Source organism: Neofelis nebulosa, chromosome 9 (genome assembly GCF_028018385.1).
Source record: "Neofelis nebulosa isolate mNeoNeb1 chromosome 9, mNeoNeb1.pri, whole genome shotgun sequence".
In the NCBI taxonomy this organism is placed as follows: Eukaryota; Metazoa; Chordata; class Mammalia; order Carnivora; family Felidae; genus Neofelis; species Neofelis nebulosa.
Genome location: NC_080790.1, coordinates 129885546 through 129903882, shown reverse-complemented (window position 1 = coordinate 129903882; position 18337 = coordinate 129885546). Strand labels below are relative to the sequence as shown.

Genomic DNA, 18337 nt, shown 5'->3' with positions numbered 1-18337 from the left:
TAATTTCAATAAGGTCTTTTCCCCCCGCTTTTGTTGTTAAGGCTTTGTGTCCTAAAAAAAATCCTTATCTGCCCCAAGATAGTCTCCAACATGTTCATTTAGAAGTTTTGTGGGTTTAGCCTTTATATTTAGATCTATGATCTGTCTCAAATTAATTTTTGTATGTGGTGTGACGGGTGGATCCAACATTAGCTTTTCTCGATGGCTATCCAGTTGTTCCAACACCATTTATGGAAAAGTCCACTCTGTGACCCCAATTTTCCCTAAAGAAAAAATTTAAGTAAGATTCACAAATTTTTACCCAAAAGATATATAAACATATGTCCATTAAAAGATTTGTACGAGAGGGGCGCCTGGGTGGCTCAGTCGGTTAAGCGTCCGACTTTGGCTCAGGTCATGATCTCACGGTTTGTGGGTTCGAGCCCCGCGTCGGGCTCTGTGCTGACAGCTCAGAGCCTGGAGCCTGCTTCACATTCTGTGTCTCCCTCTCTCTCTGCCCCTTCCCTGCTCGTGCTGTGTCTCTCTCTGTCTCATAAATAAATAAACATTAAAAAAAATTTAAAAAAAAGATTTGTACGAGAATGCTCATAGTAGCTTGTAAGAGAATGTTCAAATAGATCTAACCTGGAAATACCCCAAAAGTAAATCAACATGTGAATATGGGTAAATAAGTTGTGGCATCTTCATACAATAGAACACCAGTCAGTAATAAAATGGAACAAACTGTTACCATGTCATACTTATAATGTGGACGAGTCCCCCAAACAGTATGCTGAGAGTAGCCAGACCCCAATGATTATACTTACATGACATTCCAGATTAAACTAATCATGGTGAGGGGCGCCTGGGTGGCGCAGTCGGTTAAGCGTCCGACTTCAGCCAGGTCACGATCTCGCGGTCCGTGAGTTCGAGCCCCGCGTCGGGCTCTGGGCTGATGGCTCGGAGCCTGGAGCCTGTTTCCGGTTCTGTGTCTCCCTCTCTCTCTGCCCCTCCCCCGTTCATGCTCTGTCTCTCTCTGTCCCAAAAATAAATTAAAAAAATAAAAAAATAAAAAAATAAACTAATCATGGTGAAAGAAATAAGAACAGTGATTGTCTCTGCGTGTGGACTTAACTGGAAAGGACGTGAAGGAACTTTCTGGGGTTTGGGAAATGTTTTATATTTTATTTTTTTTATTTATTTATTTATTTATTTATTTATTTTCAATTATTATTGTTTTTTTTTTTTTTTATGTTTATTTTTGCAAGAGACAGAGTGCAAGCAGGGGAGGGGCACAGAGAGAGAGAGAGGGAGACACAGAATCCAAAGCAGGCTCCAGACTCCGAGTGGTCAGCACAGAGCCTGCCGTGGGGCTGGAGCTCACGAACTGTGAGATCATGACCTGAGCCAAAGTCGGCTGCTTAACTGACGGAGCCACCCAGGCGCCCTGGAAATGTTCTATATTTTAAAAGAAATGGTGAGTGCATTTGTCAAAACTCAGTGAATTATAACTTGTTAAGATCTGTGCAATTATAACTCAATAAAAATTAAAAGACAAAAAACTTAATGCATGTAAAGAATTTACCACAAAGGCTAGCAAATATTAACATTTAATGAGAGTTATCTCCTAGTATCGGAAATTTTAAGTTGTATACTTCTAAGTAAGAAAAAAAGAAACATGTCTTTTCAGATGATATTTGCACTGCCTATTTGCACTCCAGCATAATTACATTTAAAGTAACATAGCTGGGTGCCTGGGTGGCTCAGTCGGTTGGGTTGCTGACTCTTGATTTCATCTTAGGTCATGATCTCATAGTTGGGTTGGTGAGATCAAGCCCCGCATCTGGCTCTGTGCCGACAGCGTGGAGCCTGCTTGGGATTCTCTCTCTCCCTCTTTCTGCCCCTCCACTGCTTGCACATGAGCATGTGGGCTTTCTCTCTCTCTCTCTCTGTCTCTCAAAATAAATAAACATTTTGAAAAAATTAAATAAATCTGGGTTCACATTTTTGTGATACGGCCAACTGAGAGTATGTTCTTCAGTTTATTTTGATACTTGCTTTTCTCAACCTTTTTTTTTTTTTTTTTTTTAATTTTAACTTGGAGGAAAGGTACAAGAATAATACAATGAACCTTGGTATACACCCTTCCTTCACCCACATTCCTGGATGTTCCTATTTTGCTGTGTTTGTTTTATATTAATATATATATTATATTTATTTATATATATTTGTATATATTTATATTTATGTTTGCTGCAAGGAAGCAGCAAAGTCCAATCTAGGCATTCTGGTTCCAGAGTCCAGGCTTGCAGAGGGTCTAAGAGAGACTGAGTGGCTTGTCCAATTCATGGGGCTACTAAATGCAGCACCAGGGACTTGAACCCAGGTCCACTGGCCGCAGAGTCATTTCTATTCCATTGTGCCATATTTCTAGGGAACCTACGTGCTGATTTCTTATCTACCAAGCACCAAACACCTGGTCTGGAGAGCAAGGGCTGTAACCACCATCCTTCCTACTCACAGGCTTTCAGTGGTTCCCCGGTGCTCACAGGGGCAAACCCAGACTCTTGGCCTGACATTTGAGGTCCTCAGAGACTGGGCTGCCCTTCTATCAACGCATTCTCGGCTTGCCTCGTGCATTCATCTCTCTAACTAGATGAACTAACTTGTTGCTTCTCATCCACCCTTAGTGCAGGGGTCAGACCTGGCACCCAGGGCCACACGTAGCCCAGGGGCATGTTCCTCCGACAAACACAGCATTTCATGTTTTTATGTTTAGTATTAGCACGGGATCATGGTTTCTTCCCCTCCCTCCGAAGTATTATAATTCATCAGTATCATTACTTATTTTGATGTTCAGATTGTCCCAGATTTGGACAATAGGAACCTAGTCTTATTAACATTCTCTTTCCGGTAAGGAGACTATACATTCCTTGAGGCAGGGGCTGTGTCCATCTTGTTCGTGGTCATGCCCCTGAAATCTTAACATCAAACCCGGCATTCGATGAAAATTTCCGTCAGAAGCAAATACTGTTGGGACGCCTGGCTGGCTCAGTCAGTAGAGCCTGGGACTCTTGAGCTCAGAGTCATGAGTTCGAGCCCCACTTTGGATGTGGAGCCTTGCTTAAAAAACAAACACACGAATACTGTTGAAACTTCTATTTTGTGTGGGGTAGTATATGTATGGGGGATACTGTTGATATAATTGTGAGAAAAACAGGTATAGTTATGACCTCATGGAGCTTACTTTTTTTGGGGGGGGGAGATATTAATAAAAATCATGTAATATGTATTTGTAGAATGATTTAAAAAACAAATGATCGATATTTGCATTATTGTCTCCTGTTGACTTTATACATATACACATACCTTTAGAACGTATATAATATTGGTTGATGTTTTGTATTCCATTTCCGGGGGATGTCTTTCTTTTTTCATTCCACAAAATGTACTGCAGAGTAAGGTAGGTTTACATTATCTTTTTTAAGCGATACATAGTATTCATTAGGATGGATACTTCATTTCCCTATTGATGGACACTTAGAATGTTTTTGGTTTTTGCTTTTGCAATACAAACAAGGATGCAACAGGTCTGTGTACTTATGCTTGCTTCTCTGGTAGATTCCAATAAATCAAATTGCTGTGTCATAGGGTTGCTTTCCTTTTTCCTTTTTTGTTCTAAACACATCTGTATCATTGAAATTCATGCATTATTTTTTTGTGATAAAAAAAGTAAAAAATAGAAAGAAGTAGGTAGATTTTTCGTGTTGTTGGCCCTGAGGAAGTAGAGGTGCCTAATCATTGTCACATGTCTATTATATAATCTGCTAATCATTATGTAATGAAATCTGAAAAGGATGCTTCTATCATTGCACATCACCAAGCAGAGAAATCTCAGGCCTTCAACCCTGTCTAAAAGATGAGAAACATGACTCCCTTGGGGAGACCTTGGGTCCTTTCTGATATAAAATGTCACTGCATCTCAATGACCAGGGTTTCCTACTGGTAAAGTCTCCTTAAAAATCTGTTTCCCTTTTGGCTGCCCCAGAACCACAGAGCTGTAAGGGACTTCTTAGCCACCATTGTGCAGTCTTGTAACAGTTTCCAAAGGAAAGTTTTGAGTTGTTGCAAAGGCAGAGAGTTCTGTGGGACAGTTTTTCTCACCATCACTTTGCAGATAATTAAGAGAGGAGCCTAAACCCGAGGTGATAAAGGTTGAAGTGCACAAAGACCCGGAGTGGTGTTCAGATAGCAACAGATGTAGTCATCACTGCTGTTTGAAGAGCGGGTTGCTGGTTCTCCAAACGTTTCCCTGTGTATTTTGTCATTGGCTCCTCTGAGACAAGACCCAGTGGCTTTAGCTGGCGACACTAAGACTGAGAGAGAATCCTGCCATCAAGGAACATCTGTTGGGCACATCCAGATCAGACGCGTGCAGAGCTCAGGGGAAACACAGATGAGTAAGGAGCTCCAGGTTTTGTGGGGGTGTCAGGTTTAAAGTCAGTCTATCTATCTATCTATCTATCTATCTATCTACTTATCTATCTTGGGAAGGAAAGAGGTGAGGGGGAAAAACATTTACACTGAGGGAACAGCATATAGAGGCACGGAGGCCAGAAGGGTAGAAGAGCATGATGGGGGAAGAGAACAAGGCATGGAGTGGGCTCCGAGACTTCAACGAATGTCTGGGGTTAAGTTTGAGAGAGAGAATCATGGTCCAATCGCAAATATGTCTGACAAAGTCTTGGATACGTGTTAGACAATCACTAAGGATTCAGTGGAGTGGTGAACCACAAAAACTGAGTCCTCGGTGAGCTCACGGTCAATACGTTTGGTGGGAGTATAGACAAGTCCAAGCCACACCATGATTGAAGCCAGTGTAGACCATGCTGGTACTAAGGTGTCCGGTGAAAGTCGCAAAGCAAGGAGGCAATATGAAAGGCAAGTGAAAAAGCTGAGGCTCGTATAGGCGAGGTAACTTGCCCAAGGTCACGCCCCTGGTAAGTGGCAAAGGCAAAGCTGGGAGCCCCGTTCTTAAAGACAGTCCTCTCAAGGCCTGATTCCATCTCGCGTGATCCTGGCACCTCACTTGCTCTCTTTAAGCCTCGGTATTTGTGTCTGTAAAATGGGGCGAGGACTCCAACTGTCAGCTCCTGCTCAGGCTCAGTCGGGAGAGCTGCTCGCAGATCATCTGGACAAGGGGCGAGTCCGGGAGGCGGAAGCCGGGGATCACGCAGTCCGCGCTCGCAGCGCCTAGCCTCCACCGCCCGGCTCCACACCGGTTCCCATGACAACCCGGCCAGCCACCATCCCGGGGCTGGCGTGCGTCACGTCCGGCTCGTTTGTTTCCGGGGCTAGTCCGAGCCGAGGCGGCGGCCCTGCCAGCCCCAGAGCCGGATTCCGCGACTCCTCCGCTCGTTCTTCTACCTCCCGCTTCTCCCTCCGTCGCCCGCGGCCATCGGCCTCGCTCCGGTACGACGCGCAGCCGCGGCCCAGCCTCCCTTTGGGCCCGCCTCCGAGAGGCGTCACTTCCTGGCCTAGTGTTTCCGGGTCGCCGCTGGTCTCGGGGTACTGGCTTCGGTCCCTTGCAGCCGGCCGGAGCGGCGAGAGCCCAGCGGGGCCCGGCTCCGGCGGCGGTCGCGGCTCCTTCTGGATACCCTCGGCCGGGGCGTCCTTGGCGGCAGTGCCGGGTGAGTGCGGGGCGGCCGCGAGCGGAAACGGCCTCCGGCGCTTCCCAGGGCAGAGGGGGCGCCCGATTCGGCGGGGCTCGGCCAACCCGAGAGCGGGGTCCCCTCGCGGCCGGCGGGGGCGGCGGGCGGGCCCGCCTTTTCTGCGTCCCGAGGGCCCAGCTTGTCCTCAGGATCCCCACTCCCCCGGAGACTGCCTCGCAGATTCCTGGGACCGGCCATGGGTGGCTCAGGGCAGCTCAGGAGGAACACCCCCTCTTCGGCGACTAACCAAGTAGGAGGCCACCCGACCCCACCGCGAGGCACTTACCGCGCAGTGGTCCCCAGCCCAGTGTCTGGCAGCCGATCTGGGTTTGTACTTATTGTGTGACCTTGGACAAGTCATTTCATTTTCTGAGCCTCATTTGCCTAATTACTTAAATGGGAGTGAACCTGCCTGCGAGGGCCGTAGTGGGGATGAAATGAGATAATGCTTGTGAAGCACGGTCTCTGGCATACAGCTGGCGTCCAATAAGTGATAGCTGCAGTGAATTCATTCACAAAGCCAGATGGGGCCTGAGTTTGGGACTGGGGTGTTTTTTACAACTGATACGGCCCTCAGAGACTGTAGGAATTACCAGCTTGGGAATAGCAGCCGCCAGCTCCTGTCCCCAGCAGGGAGTGGAAACTGCTTCCTTCAGAGCCTCTCTGAGAGGCAGCTGCCAGTAGGGAAGCCCGTTTTCAGCAGGTTATAGCTGGTGTTATTTTCAGAGGTTTGCAAGACCTCTCTCTGAATCTCTCTGGAATCTGATTGGGGTATGGGGGCCCTCTGGTGTTTCACAGGCAGTGCAAGGTGCCTTGGATGTGTCTCAGGAACCTCGGGTTTGGAATGAGTTCAAAAGAGTGGGGTACGGAGGTGGAAGAGGTTGAATGGCTTGCTCTCCTCTTGCTGCTGTTTGGAGGCCGAGGGAACTCTGAGCTGGCTGAAGCTAGACCAGAGATCTGTAAACCTGTGGACTGGGGCAATGATGCGTCCTAAATAGCCTATGTCTGTGCAGGGAGGGGGCTCCTTCAGATGCTGCTTGGGGGATGTTTCTGCTTGAATGGGCCAGCTAAGGTAAAGCCAAGCTAATGCTTTGCTACCCCAAATCATTTCAGTCCCTTTCAGTGGGGTTTGAAACAGATACAGCTTTCCTTTGACATTATTAAAAAAAAAAAAAAAAAAAGGGGCGCCTGGGTGGCGCAGTCGGTTAAGCGTCCGACTTCAGCCAGGTCACGATCTCGCGGTCCGTGAGTTCGAGCCCCGCGTCGGGCTCTGGGCTGATGGCTCGGAGCCTGGAGCCTGTTTCCGATTCTGTGTCTCCCTCTCTCTCTGCCCCTCCCCCGTTCATGCTCTGTCTCTCTCTGTCCCAAAAATAAATAAAAAACGTTGAAAAAAAAATTAAAAAAAAAAAAAAATTAAAAATATTATCATCGTCATGAAAAAACCACCACCTCCCTGAGTGTATATGTAACATCTTCTCTCTTCATTGAGTTGCTTCTCCAAGGGAGTCCAGATTGTGGGTGCAGGGAGTGCTGACCAGGCCTCTTGGCTCTGGGCACCCGCCTGACGCTGTTAGGGATGTTCACAGTGCCATTTCCCGCCCCCCCCCCCCCCACCAGACTGGCACGTCATGGCGCTCCAATCCTTGGGTTGCTTGGAGAAATTAACGGCTTCTGTCATTGCGCTGTCTAGTCTCCTGTAACCATGCTGTTTTTGCAGAGAGCGTGTTTTTTTGTTGTTCTTGCAGAGTGCTGGGAAAAAATTGCTGGCTCTATGCTCAGAAAAGACACCAGCTATGACCAGCTACAATGCAGCCTGTATTCTCAGAAAATGTATTCAGGAGGGATGATGTCAGCTGCTTTACCACTGGCCGGTCTCTGGCCAGCCTCTTCCCTTGGCCCTTGAGCTTACATCTTAAAGAGATTTGCAGCTCTTCCAGCCCCCTTCGGCGTGGGAAGATGGGAATTTTGCTACTCTAGCAATTTTTAGAACTCAAGTCTGCTTGCCCTGCCATGGGATGTTCTAACTTAGCCTAGCCCTTTCAAATAGAGCTGTCCGGCAGGTGCAGCCCAGAAGCAGCATAGAGCTTGAGTCAGGGTTTGGGCATCGGACCTTGGTGCGTACCTCAGATTCTACTTCTTCCTTCCCTGTGATTCAGGACAAGTGATTTGGCCTCGCTGAGCCTCAGTTTCCTCTTTAACCTTGGGGCTGTCCTGTGGCTTTCACTGATCTTCATTGAGCACTTAGCAGAGGGCCCTCATGTACTGATCCCTTAGTGAATGGTAGATTGTAGCAATAAATGAGTGGGGGAAACGGGGAAAAAACCCAGGCCTCAGGGCCTGCCAACCCAAGTTCAAATTCCAGCTCGGACCCTTGGGAGCTCTGTTGGGCTGGTTGTTTCGTGGCTGACCTTTGGCTTCCTCCTAGAGCTGGTATGAGGATTAAATGGGATGATGCAGAAGACCCAGTGCTGAGTGAGTAGTAGGACCTCGGTGACGATTCGTTCCCGTCTCCCTTTCTTTAATTACCTCTTAGCGTTCATTTTCTTTCACCTTTTTCCTCACCTACCTAGGTTGACTCAAGATTCATCATAGATGGGTTTCCCATCCTTGACTTGAGGATTTGGAACACCAACACCGATTGGGCTATTTGGATCCCTTTTCCTTGTTTATTGTGTGCCAGCAACAAACACGGGTGTGGACTGTGATGTGATTACAGAGCAGCAGACACTGAGCTTGAGAGTGGCTGACTTTGTAAAAAAAAAAAAAAAAAAAAAAAAAAAAAAATCAGCCTCTATATAGGCTCAGCGCTGACTTCGTCAGAGAAAAATCACAGCCGCGTTTAGGAGGCTTCATGTCCCTTTGTTTACATTTTTCTCAGATGTACCAAAACATAGTCCCTGGGACCAAAGGCAGGATGGAAGTTTCTCTTGTAGATACAAAATAGGAAATACATACCGGTTTTTATTGGTAAGGACAGTGATGTCTTCTCTCGGCTTGCGATACATACATTGATAGTGACCTCTTGTAAGTAGGATTGAGGGCAGGGCTGTGGCTTCCCAACTGCAGCTCCCTCCCCCCCCCCCCCCCCCCGCCCCGATTATCCCCCCACTGCACCCATCCGAGGGCCTGGCATGAGATAGGTGCTGCATAAATACTTGTTGAGCCCAGGAGTCCTGGAGGTATGGGAGGAACACGGGTGCCTCAAAAGGTCAGGCTTGGAATCTTGGGTCCAGTAGCTCTGGCTACTTAACAGCATGTCCTGTCATGGAGCTGACCTCCCTGGAATCTTGGGCGAGCTCAATGAGAAACTGAAGGCATGGCATCACGAACGCCTCATTCATTTCTCCTGTTTTATCAAACACCTACTGTGTGCGAAGCTGTGTTCCAGGCACTGTGGTGAATGAAACAGATGTGGTCCTTGCCTTTGTGAAGCATGCTGGGTTACGGTGGGGGTACCAAGAGGGGAAGTTAGTAAATGAATAACGACACTTTCAGCTGGTGATTACCCCAGGATAATGGGGTAATGAGGGACTAGGAAAGTGGGAGTCCCTGAGCTGGGGTTGTCAGCGAGGCCTCTGAGGGGTGACATTGGAGCTGAGGCCCGAAAAACGAATGTGAGCCAGCTACGGGAAGAATCGGGAAGAACATGCAGAAGGAACAACGCGGGCAAAGGTCCTGAGACAGAAGTGAGCTTTGCGTGTTTGAGGAACAACAGAAAGGTTTGTGTGGGTGGAACTTGGAAGGGGAGGACAGCTATGAGAGATGAGCAGGGGTAGACCATGAGAAGCCTTTGGCCTTGGTCAGGAGGTAGAATTTTATCCTAATGGATTTTCATGTGCCTCCTGTGCTCCTTGGGTGTATGTGTTCTTGAAGCACGGGGCTCCCTTGGGAGGGCAGTGGTTGGGAGAAAGTGGCCTCTCTGTCCCCACTTCTCCTGCACATCTCACCCCTCACTTCCTGGTTAAGATCCTTGGAGTCTCCCCAAAACTGTGAAGAAACCAGGTGAGTGGCTCATTGAGAGTGGATGATTTTATTGACCTCATGATCGTTGCCAGGTTTGTGGGCCCTTAGCACTTCCTGAGCTGAACTCAGATCTGAAGGACTGCTGGGCCTGTCCCTTCTCACTGTAGCTTCCTTCTCAGTCCCATGTGGTCTCCACAGCCAGCAGGAGCCCCCTCCACTTAGCTAGCAGGTGTTTCTGAAGCACGTACCCTGCCCGCCTCTGGTTCTGTGCTTAGTTACCTTACTCAGTAATTCAGTCAGGGTCCTTGCACCCGTGGAGCTTGTGGTCAGGATGGGCGACTGTGAAAATGCACATCCCCCACCTGGCTGGAGATATTTGCCCACGCTCACCTTACCTTCTTGAAAATCCTTGGCATTTTAGGGGTGCCTGGGTGGCTCAGTCGGTTAGGTGTCCGACTTTGGCTCAGGTCATGATCTCACTGTTCACGAGTTCGAGCCCTGTGTCAGGCCCTGTGTTGACAGCTCAGAACCTGGAGCCTGCTTCAGATTCTGTGTCTCCTTCTCTCTGCCCCTCCCCTGCTTTTGCTCTGTCTCTCTCTCTCTCAAGAAAAAAATAAAAGAAAACGCCTGGCATTTTGGCAGGGGTATAGCACCTTCAGATACCAGGAATAGCTGTTCATGTTTTTCAAGGGCGTATTTCGAGCCAGCCCTCTGTGAAGACGTTTATATACTGATCATCATCCTTACACCGACTCGGAACTCTAGGTACTATGATCAACCCCCACTGTCAGATGAGAAAACAAGCCCAGAGAGGCTGAGCAATTTACCTGACTGGCCCAGAGAAGCAGACCGAGGGTTCACACTTAGGCAGTCAGGCTTCTGGATCTGTTCATAGATCAGATCTGTGCTGTGCTGCCTCCTGTGGCCCCGGCAGTACCCTCGATGAATGCAGGTTTGCTCCCAGCATTGTGGCACCGACCATGCTGGTTACTCTGTGCGTGTTCTAACCAGTGGCCCCGCAGACAGCAAGTGTTCAGATTCGGGCGCCTGAGTGGCCCAGCAGTTGAGTCAGTTAACTTGATTTTGGCTCAGGTCATGAGCTTACGGTTCATGAATTCGAGCCTCGAGTCAGAGCATGCTTGGGATTCTCTAACCGCCCCCCCCCCCCCCCCCCCCGCCTCGTGCACATGTGCACTCATTTTTTCTCTCTTAAAATAAATAAATTTAAAAAAAAAAGTACAAATTTGGTGTGCCCCAACTCAGAATGTTCTGTCCTGCCCATTGGAACTGTAAACCTCTCCTAAGTATAGGGGAATAAGCTATAGGTATTGGAGAACTGTAAACCTTTCCTAAGGTATCAGGCTGTCGGAGATCCTCCAGGGGGCATCAGCCAGTGTGGTCTTCCTTTAAAGTTGCAGAGGTGATCACGGCCCTCCCTGCCTTGCTTTGAGCTCTTCTGGGGCTTCACACGCCTCTTGGAATAAAATACACAGTTCTTCACACGCTCTGCTCTCTGAGCCTCAAGGCACAGGATCCTGCCCTCCCCCTGGCCGCTTCGGCCATCCTGGCCTTCTTTGTGTTCGCCAAGCTCCTTCCTGCCTCAGGAAAGCAGGGAGTGGTGGGTAAGGGCTCGACCTTGGAGCCCAGCTGCCAGGGCTCTCATCTCAGCCCTGCCTCTTCGTGGTTCTGTAACTTTGGGCACGTTCTTTACATTTCTCTGTCTTGGCTTTTGCATCTGTAAAACGGGGATCAGAGTAGTAGTGCCCGTGTCTCCTAGGGTGGTTTAAGAAGACGAAGGGCATTAGTGTGCATGAGTGAGTGCCTGGCAGCATTAGCTCAGGGCCTTCCTCCCTAGGGACGCCTCTGATGTTACGTTCCCCTCCCACCTCTTGGCCTGGCAAACTCCTCATCCTTCAAGTCTAACCTTCATTGCCTGGGGTGGGGGTAGGGAGATATCTATTTATTTATTTAAATTCAAGTTAGTTAACATACAGTGCAGGGTAGAACCCAGTTAGTGATTCCTCACTTACACATGACACCCAGTGCTCGTCCCAACAAGTGCCCTCCTTAATGCCCATCCCCCATTTAGCCCATCCCCCCACCCACCTCCTCTCCAGCAACCCTCAGTTTGTTCTCAGTATTGAAGAGTCTCTTATGGTTTGCCTCCCTGTTTTTATTTTTCCTTCCCTTCCCCTATGTTCATCTGTTTTGGTTCTTAAATTCCACATATGAGTGAAATCATAGGATATTTGTCTTTCTCTGACTTATTTCACTTAGCATAATACGCCCTGGTTCCAGGGGGTGGGGGGGATTTTTTAAACTTTCTCCTCCTCCCTACAAAACCAGGTTGGGTGCTCCTAATCACATTCTTCATTTATGAGTTCAGCAAAGTCAAGGACCTACCTGTCTTGTTTCTACCACAGCTTTGCAACATAGTACGTGTTCAGTTAAATGTGTTGCATGGATGCGCAGAGAGGGGCCCAGGGCTGGTGGTGCCCAGTTGTAGCTCAGGCCAGTTCTGACTTTCGTTTTGCCTCGGCAGCCACAAGCTGGTACGTGGACCCGTTCGAGGAATGATGTGCTTCTTGTTCTTCCCCTTCCAGCGCATGCCCCTAGTCCAGGTGGGCAGCATGTCAGTGCTTTTAGCGATGTCACTGCCTCGAACCCAGAAGCCATGGAGGAGATAAGGTAGCCCCCCCCCCCCCCCGTCCCTGGATCGGATGGGGAAGCCCAGTTCAATGGATACAAAATACAAGGATGATTTATTTCGGAAGTACGTGCAGTTCCACGAGGGCAAAGTGGATGCCACCCCCAGCAAGCAGCGGCCTGGCAACGATGAGTACCTGCGGGTCGCAGCCTCGACCCTGCTCAGCCTGCACAAGGTGGATCCCTTTTATCGATTCCGGCTGATCCAGTTCTATGAGGTGGTGGAGAGCTCCCTGCGCTCGCTGAGCTCCTCCAGCCTGCGGGCTTTGGCCTGCGCCTTCAGTGTGCTGGAAACGGTCGGTGTCAACCTCTTCCTCTACCCGTGGAAGAAGGAATTCAGAAGCATCAAGGTAAGGTCTGGGGAAGGGCCATGCACACCGGTCTCCCTTCTTGCCCCTCCCAGTCCGACCTGAGAGGGCTTGTGCCAGTTACATCCCTCCTCTGCCTGCAGACCCGTCCAGGTATCTTGCCCACCGCCTTTGGTCCAACAACTAGAAGTACCCCCTTCTGTTCCCCACCTTGCCTGTCTGACCAGTGTCCTCTCTTTACTGAGTCCCTGCCCCTGGCTACTCCCGTCTGCAGCTGTGAAGTTGGAAAGGCAGGCAGCACCCTGGTGACGCAGGACCTCGAAGCCCAGGGCAAAGGGCTTGAATTTGCCCTAAGTAGGCCGAGAGGCAAGGCAGACCCGGATCGGGTTTACATTTGGAAAGCATTCTATTGTATGGGAAGGAGACCAGTGGGGCGGTGAGACCAGTTAGGAGGCTGCTGCAGACGCCGGGGTCCCCTGAGAGGCGGTTCGGACTAAGTGGGAACAGACAGGAGAGTGGAGGATGGATTTAAGAGAGCGAGAGAATTCTGAATCGTTCCGAAGGCAGCGATGGCTCAGGAGAGTTTCCACAAAGCCAGGCTTTTGTTCTTCAGAACTCCGCAGAAATCCAGAAAGGAATATTCTTCCTGCTCATTGGGCTTCCGCCTCGGTTCTGATCCCCTCTCTTCACCACGTTTGCCCTGTTTCCTCAAATGGTGCAGAGCCGCGGAAGCCCGTACAGGGAGCTGGTGGCTTTGTGCCCTCCCGCTCCAGGCAGTGCCCGTGCGGCTCCCCTCTCGCCGTGTGCCCAGCTGGCCTCTGTCTGCTACACGGCAGGGGGGGGAGGGGGGGGACTGCTGAGATCTTTCCCTCCTCTCTCCTCCCCCTGCTCACACCTGGGTGTGCTCAGACCACGTGTGCCTCAGAGAGCAAACCCCGCCTCTCTTTTTCTGCCCCCTTCCTTCTCCTAGACCTACACGGGCCCCTTCGTTTATTATGTCAAGTCGTCATTGCTGGAAGAGGACATCCGAGCCATCCTGCATTACATGGGCTACGTGCCCGAGTTAGGGACTGCGTACAAACTCAAAGAGCTTGTGGAGACCCTCCAGGTGAAGATGGTCTCCTTTGAGCTCTTTCTGGCCAAGGTGGAGTGTGAGCAGATGCTGGAAATCCACTCACAAGTCAAGGACAAGGGCTACTCCGAGCTGGACGTGGTGAGCGAGCGCAAGAGCAGCGCGGAGGACGTGCGGGGCTGCTCGGAGGCCCTGCGGCGCCGGGCTGAGGGCCGGGAGCACCTGACGGCCTCCATGGCCCGCGTGGCGCTGCAGAAGTCAGCCAGCGAGCGGGCGGCCAAGGACTACTACAAGCCACGGGTGACCAAGCCCTCGAGGTCGGTGGACGCCTATGACAGCTACTGGGAGAGCCGGAAGCCGCCCCTGAAGGCCTCGCTGAGCCTGCGGAAGGAGCCGGTGGCCACAGATGTGGGCGATGGCCTCAAGGACGAGATCGTCCGCCCGTCCCCCTCGCTCCTGGCCGTGTCCAGCTCCGCCCACGGAAGCCCGGATGACCTGCCGCCCCCCTCGCCGAACAACGGTCTGGGCCCGCTGCGTGGCACGTACTTCTCCGCTCAGGATGACGTGGATCTGTACACGGACTCGGAGCCGAGGGCCGCGTCCCGGAGGCAGGACGCCCTGCGGCCGGACGTGTGGCTGCTCAGAAATGATGCCCACGCCCCCTACCACAAGCGCTCGACCCCTGCCAAAGAGTCCGCCCTGTCCAAGTGCCAAAACTGCGGTCTGTCCTGCAGCTCCTCCCTCTGCCAGCGCTGCGACGGCCTGCTTGCCGGTCCCCCGGCCCCCAGGCCCGGCGCCTTCCCCAGCAAGGCCTCTGCCCACGACAGCCTGGCCCACGGGTCGTCTCTGCGGGACAAGTACGCGGGCCAGACTCAGGGCCTCGACCGGCTGCCGCACCTCCACCCGAAACCCAAGCCCTCGGCCGCAGCCACCTCCCGCTGTGGCTTCTGTAACCGCCCGGGCGCGGCCAACACCTGCACCCAGTGTTCAAAAGTCTCCTGCGACACCTGCCTCGGCGCCTACCATTATGACCCCTGCTGCAAAAAGAGTGAGCTGCACAAGTTCATGCCCAACAACCAGCTGAACTACAAGTCCACCCAGCTCTCCCATCTCGTGTACAGATAGACTCGACCTTGTACCCCCCCTGCTCCAAGGGCTACACCACCGACTTTCTGGGTTCCCCCAGGGAAGAAGTGTTCACGCATTGATCTCGGAAGCAGAGGCCTGCATTTGACCGTGTAGGTGTCAGGGGATCGTGGGGTTGCCCGCACCACGTGCGCGTTCACCTGGCGACCCAGATATTTCCTTTGATGGCTGCTTTGTCACCTGACAAGGGAGAGGGTGGCACTTCCGTTCAGATTCATTTTTGCTAATCTCTCCACTCCCTATTCCATTGTTTGTTTTTGAAGAAGATTTCTGTCTCTGAGACTCTTGCCACCCCCACCCCTCCCACTGCAAAGCCAACTTGGACTGGGAAGGGCCCTCCAGGTCCCCTCCAAACGCCCACCTGGAGCGCCGAGCTAGAGGCCTGTTGGCTTGTGAAATGAGCCCTCCTGCCACACCGGGCCTCTTCCAGTGGCTCATCCCTTGGCCACCCCCTTCCCGGACACAAGGATCCCCTCCTGGACTCCCCGCCCCTGACTTCCACCCGTTTGGGTTTCAAAGGTGGACTGAGTCCGGTATTCACCGAACGGCATCCTGTTGCCACCACAGCTCAGTTCAGCCTGTGGCGTTTGTGCACTTTGCTCCGACGCACTGAAGCGTGGACCTTCCACGGCAGGATGGACTTCTCCCCCTTTCTGTTGTTTGCACATGCTCCTCTTACTGTACTGTAAATAGATATTTTTGAGATTTATTTTTAAATAAATATTCAACTTGCCGTGTGTTTCACAGTGGTTAAAACATTGATCATGTAGCTATTTATACAAATGGCCTGGGTTCTTTAGTCTTCCAAGGGAGGGTCTCCTCCCTTTCCGTGTTGTGTCCTACACACACCACAGCCCAAGGGTAGAGCAGAGAGTGTGGGGGCAGAGGAGGAACAGACGATGTCCCAGAATTGGTGGCGAGCCACTGTCTTCCCTCCAATAAATCTCTATATACCTACCTCCAGCATACACTTAGGGGGCTAGTGCGGGCCGGGAGTTCTGTGCACCTGCGGACTGTGATACCCTAGTGACCCTTCAGGAACCTCACCCTGCGGACCTACAGCCTGGTCTTTGCCATTTGCTGCGTGTGAACCTGCACTCCGAACTTCTTGAGTCTCGTTTGAGAAGGAACGTCATTTGGGATCTCCCCGCCCCTCCATCTCAGCCTTCTTCGCCTGTTTCCAGGACTCCTCTGCCACGTCGGTGATCTTTTTGCACTAAAAGTGGGCCCGAGTCAGCGTGTGCCCATCAGACGGACGTCTCCTGAGATGCTCAGCTGAGCCTAAGCGCTTCCAAACCTGAAGGCCCCTTAAACTCCTCATGTGAATGACCCCTGGATGTTGCTTTTGGGGTGCAGAGCAGGAGTGGGGCAAGAGTTTGAAACTAAAAACCGCTTCCTTGTGAACTAACATATTTTAGCCATACGTGTTTGTGATGTACAGAATATAGGAATTTACGTGCAGTGGGTTTTCTGGTAGAAAGGAGGTGTTCGGCTCTCGAACACATTGAGCTCTGGCTGAATCCTGAGGCCACTGTGAATTTGCTGATGTTCTTCCAATGCAGTGGAGTGATTTTAAGGTTTTCCAAATCTTCTGTGGCTCTTTTTTATATATCTAGTACAGCACATGTAGATACTCAATGTGTATATACAGCTGAGTTTCAACACCTTTATTACTGAGACCAGCCCATTCTGGGGTCATCATCTTTGATGTTCTTCCTTCCCACGTTTCAGAAGTGTCGATGCCTGTTTTACTCCTGAGAGCTCTAGTTTTCTAGTTTTCCGTTCCCAGATCGCTCTAGCACTACAGGAACTTTTAAGCGACTGTGAGGCCAGGTAGCTTCTACGGTGGGCAGGAGCAGGAGTGCCCACCTCGTCCTGGGAGAGAAAGTCCGGCACACATGTCATCATGGAGATACCGTGTTTATAGACTGCAATAGGAGATCTCTGACCGTGTCCTTGGCGTGTACCTTACTGTATGAGGTTGCTGTGATTGAGATGGGTAAATACATGCTAATTTAAAAAGACAGATGTTTTGCGATTGCTTTCTATCAAGAGTTGAAATGTTGAGAGATGACTCAAAAAAATAATAAAGTGTCTTCCATTATTAAACAAAGTGTTTGGAGTTTTATGTCCCTCCCTCCCTGCTGCTTTTGAAGTTTGGGCTGCTTGGATTGTTTGTTTGTTTTGCTCAAGCTGTATCCTCTGATGACAGGACTCTCATTTTCTCTTCCACAAAACTGATAACTTGATGAGAGCCCCGCTTTCGAGTGCTTACTCTGTGAGCCGGGTACTTTGCATGCTGACTCTTCACGTGCGTGATTCCACAGAATAGTCTCCGTCATCCTGTAAACTAGGTAGTGTTACGATCCCCACCTGTAAGGTGGGGAAACTGAGGTGTGCAAAGTTCAGCCATGTTTCTTAGGAGTGGGACTACATACTCCAGGAGAAATGATTGTTGGTGGTGACTGACAGGCATTAAATAACATTGACGGACATTATGAAAAAAATTAATTACGTTTTTCTTTCAATCCGTTTAAATGCCTTAAGGAGAAAGTCCATTTAATGCTAGCTTGTCTTTACCAAAGAGGAAGCAGGTGTTAGGCGCGGAGCCTTAGGCAGAGTCTTAGCTAGGTGTTCCGTTACCTTCTGTCTGGAGCAGGCTGTACTGCTTTTCCATCTACAGCAATGACAAGAGATCACTTTAAAAATCAACGTAAGTGTTTTTCGAAAGGAGGGTTTGCAAGATACGTGGCAAAAATCTTGAGGGTGGCATAAGAGCAGCTGTGATTTGGGACATCCTGGCTTTAAAAAATTTTTTTTTAATGTTTATTTATTTTTGAGGGGAGGGAGGGGCAGAGAGAGAGGGAGACACAGAATCCAAAGCAGGTTCCAGGCTCTGAGCTGTCAGCACAGAGCCCGACGCGGGGCTCGAACCCACGAACCGTGAGATCATGACCTGAGACGAAGTTGGACACTTAACCGACTGAGCCACCCAGGCGCCCTGGGACATCCTGGCTTTTGGTAGCAGCAGGGTCTCTGCATGATGGTGACCACTGCTGGGTTGGCCCCTACAAGGCATCTCAGCAGTCAGAGAATAGGAGGTTTCTCCATTTCGTGCGCCGGTGAACAGATAATCCAGGCCTCGGGCCAGACCGAGGCCCAAGAGCTGGGTTGGGTTTTAGCTGCAGCCCAGGAAATGGCACCGCCAGGAAGAGCGGCTTCCTAGAGATGCGCACCTAGCCTGGGAGAGCGGAGGAAGCCAGACACTCGCTGCTGCACCCGGAGCAGAGTGGTGGCTTCAGAGCCGATTGCTTAATCTGTGTATGTAAACGACAAGCATGTTTAACATCGTCGTGCCCGCCAGCTGCCCAGTAGCTCTGCTGCCCGCTTCGAGCACCGATCTGTGGCACCCCACCCGCCCGGTTACCAGTCTCAGAGAGAGAGAGAGAGAA

At 50.6% G+C, this 18337-nt stretch overlaps 1 protein-coding gene and 1 long non-coding RNA gene across 3 annotated transcripts; one reads left to right on the top strand and one right to left on the bottom strand.

Moving 5' to 3' along the window:
• Window positions 1-79: 79 nt before the first annotated feature.
• On the bottom strand, window positions 80-5519 carry LOC131485912 (uncharacterized). Its single transcript, XR_009249073.1, has 2 exons — window positions 3349-5519; window positions 80-263 (listed from the first exon to the last, which is right to left on the bottom strand). It is a non-coding gene; the product is annotated as an uncharacterized LOC131485912 (long non-coding RNA).
• Window positions 5511-15618, top strand: SPATA2 (spermatogenesis associated 2). Of its 2 annotated transcripts, XM_058685921.1 has the most exons (3): window positions 5511-5669; window positions 12257-12709; window positions 13638-15618. In XM_058685921.1, exons 2-3 carry the CDS (start codon window positions 12374-12376, stop codon window positions 14862-14864), a joined length of 1563 nt encoding a protein of 520 aa, XP_058541904.1. In that variant the 5' UTR covers window positions 5511-5669; window positions 12257-12373; the 3' UTR covers window positions 14865-15618. The 2 variants fall into 2 exon arrangements, with proteins under 2 accessions (XP_058541904.1, XP_058541906.1); XM_058685923.1 differs by lacking the exon at window positions 5511-5669 and having other exon boundaries at window positions 12239-12709.
• Window positions 15619-18337: the final 2719 nt, after the last annotated feature.

Bases quoted from the DNA above. Each gene is read 5' to 3' on its own strand.
- SPATA2 (XM_058685921.1), top strand. From the start codon at position 12,374: ATGGGGAAGCCCAGTTCAATGGATACAAAATACAAGGATGATTTATTT. The intron at 12,710-13,637 runs GTAAGGTCTGGG...TCCTTCTCCTAG, and splicing joins AGGAATTCAGAAGCATCAAG to ACCTACACGGGCCCCTTCGT.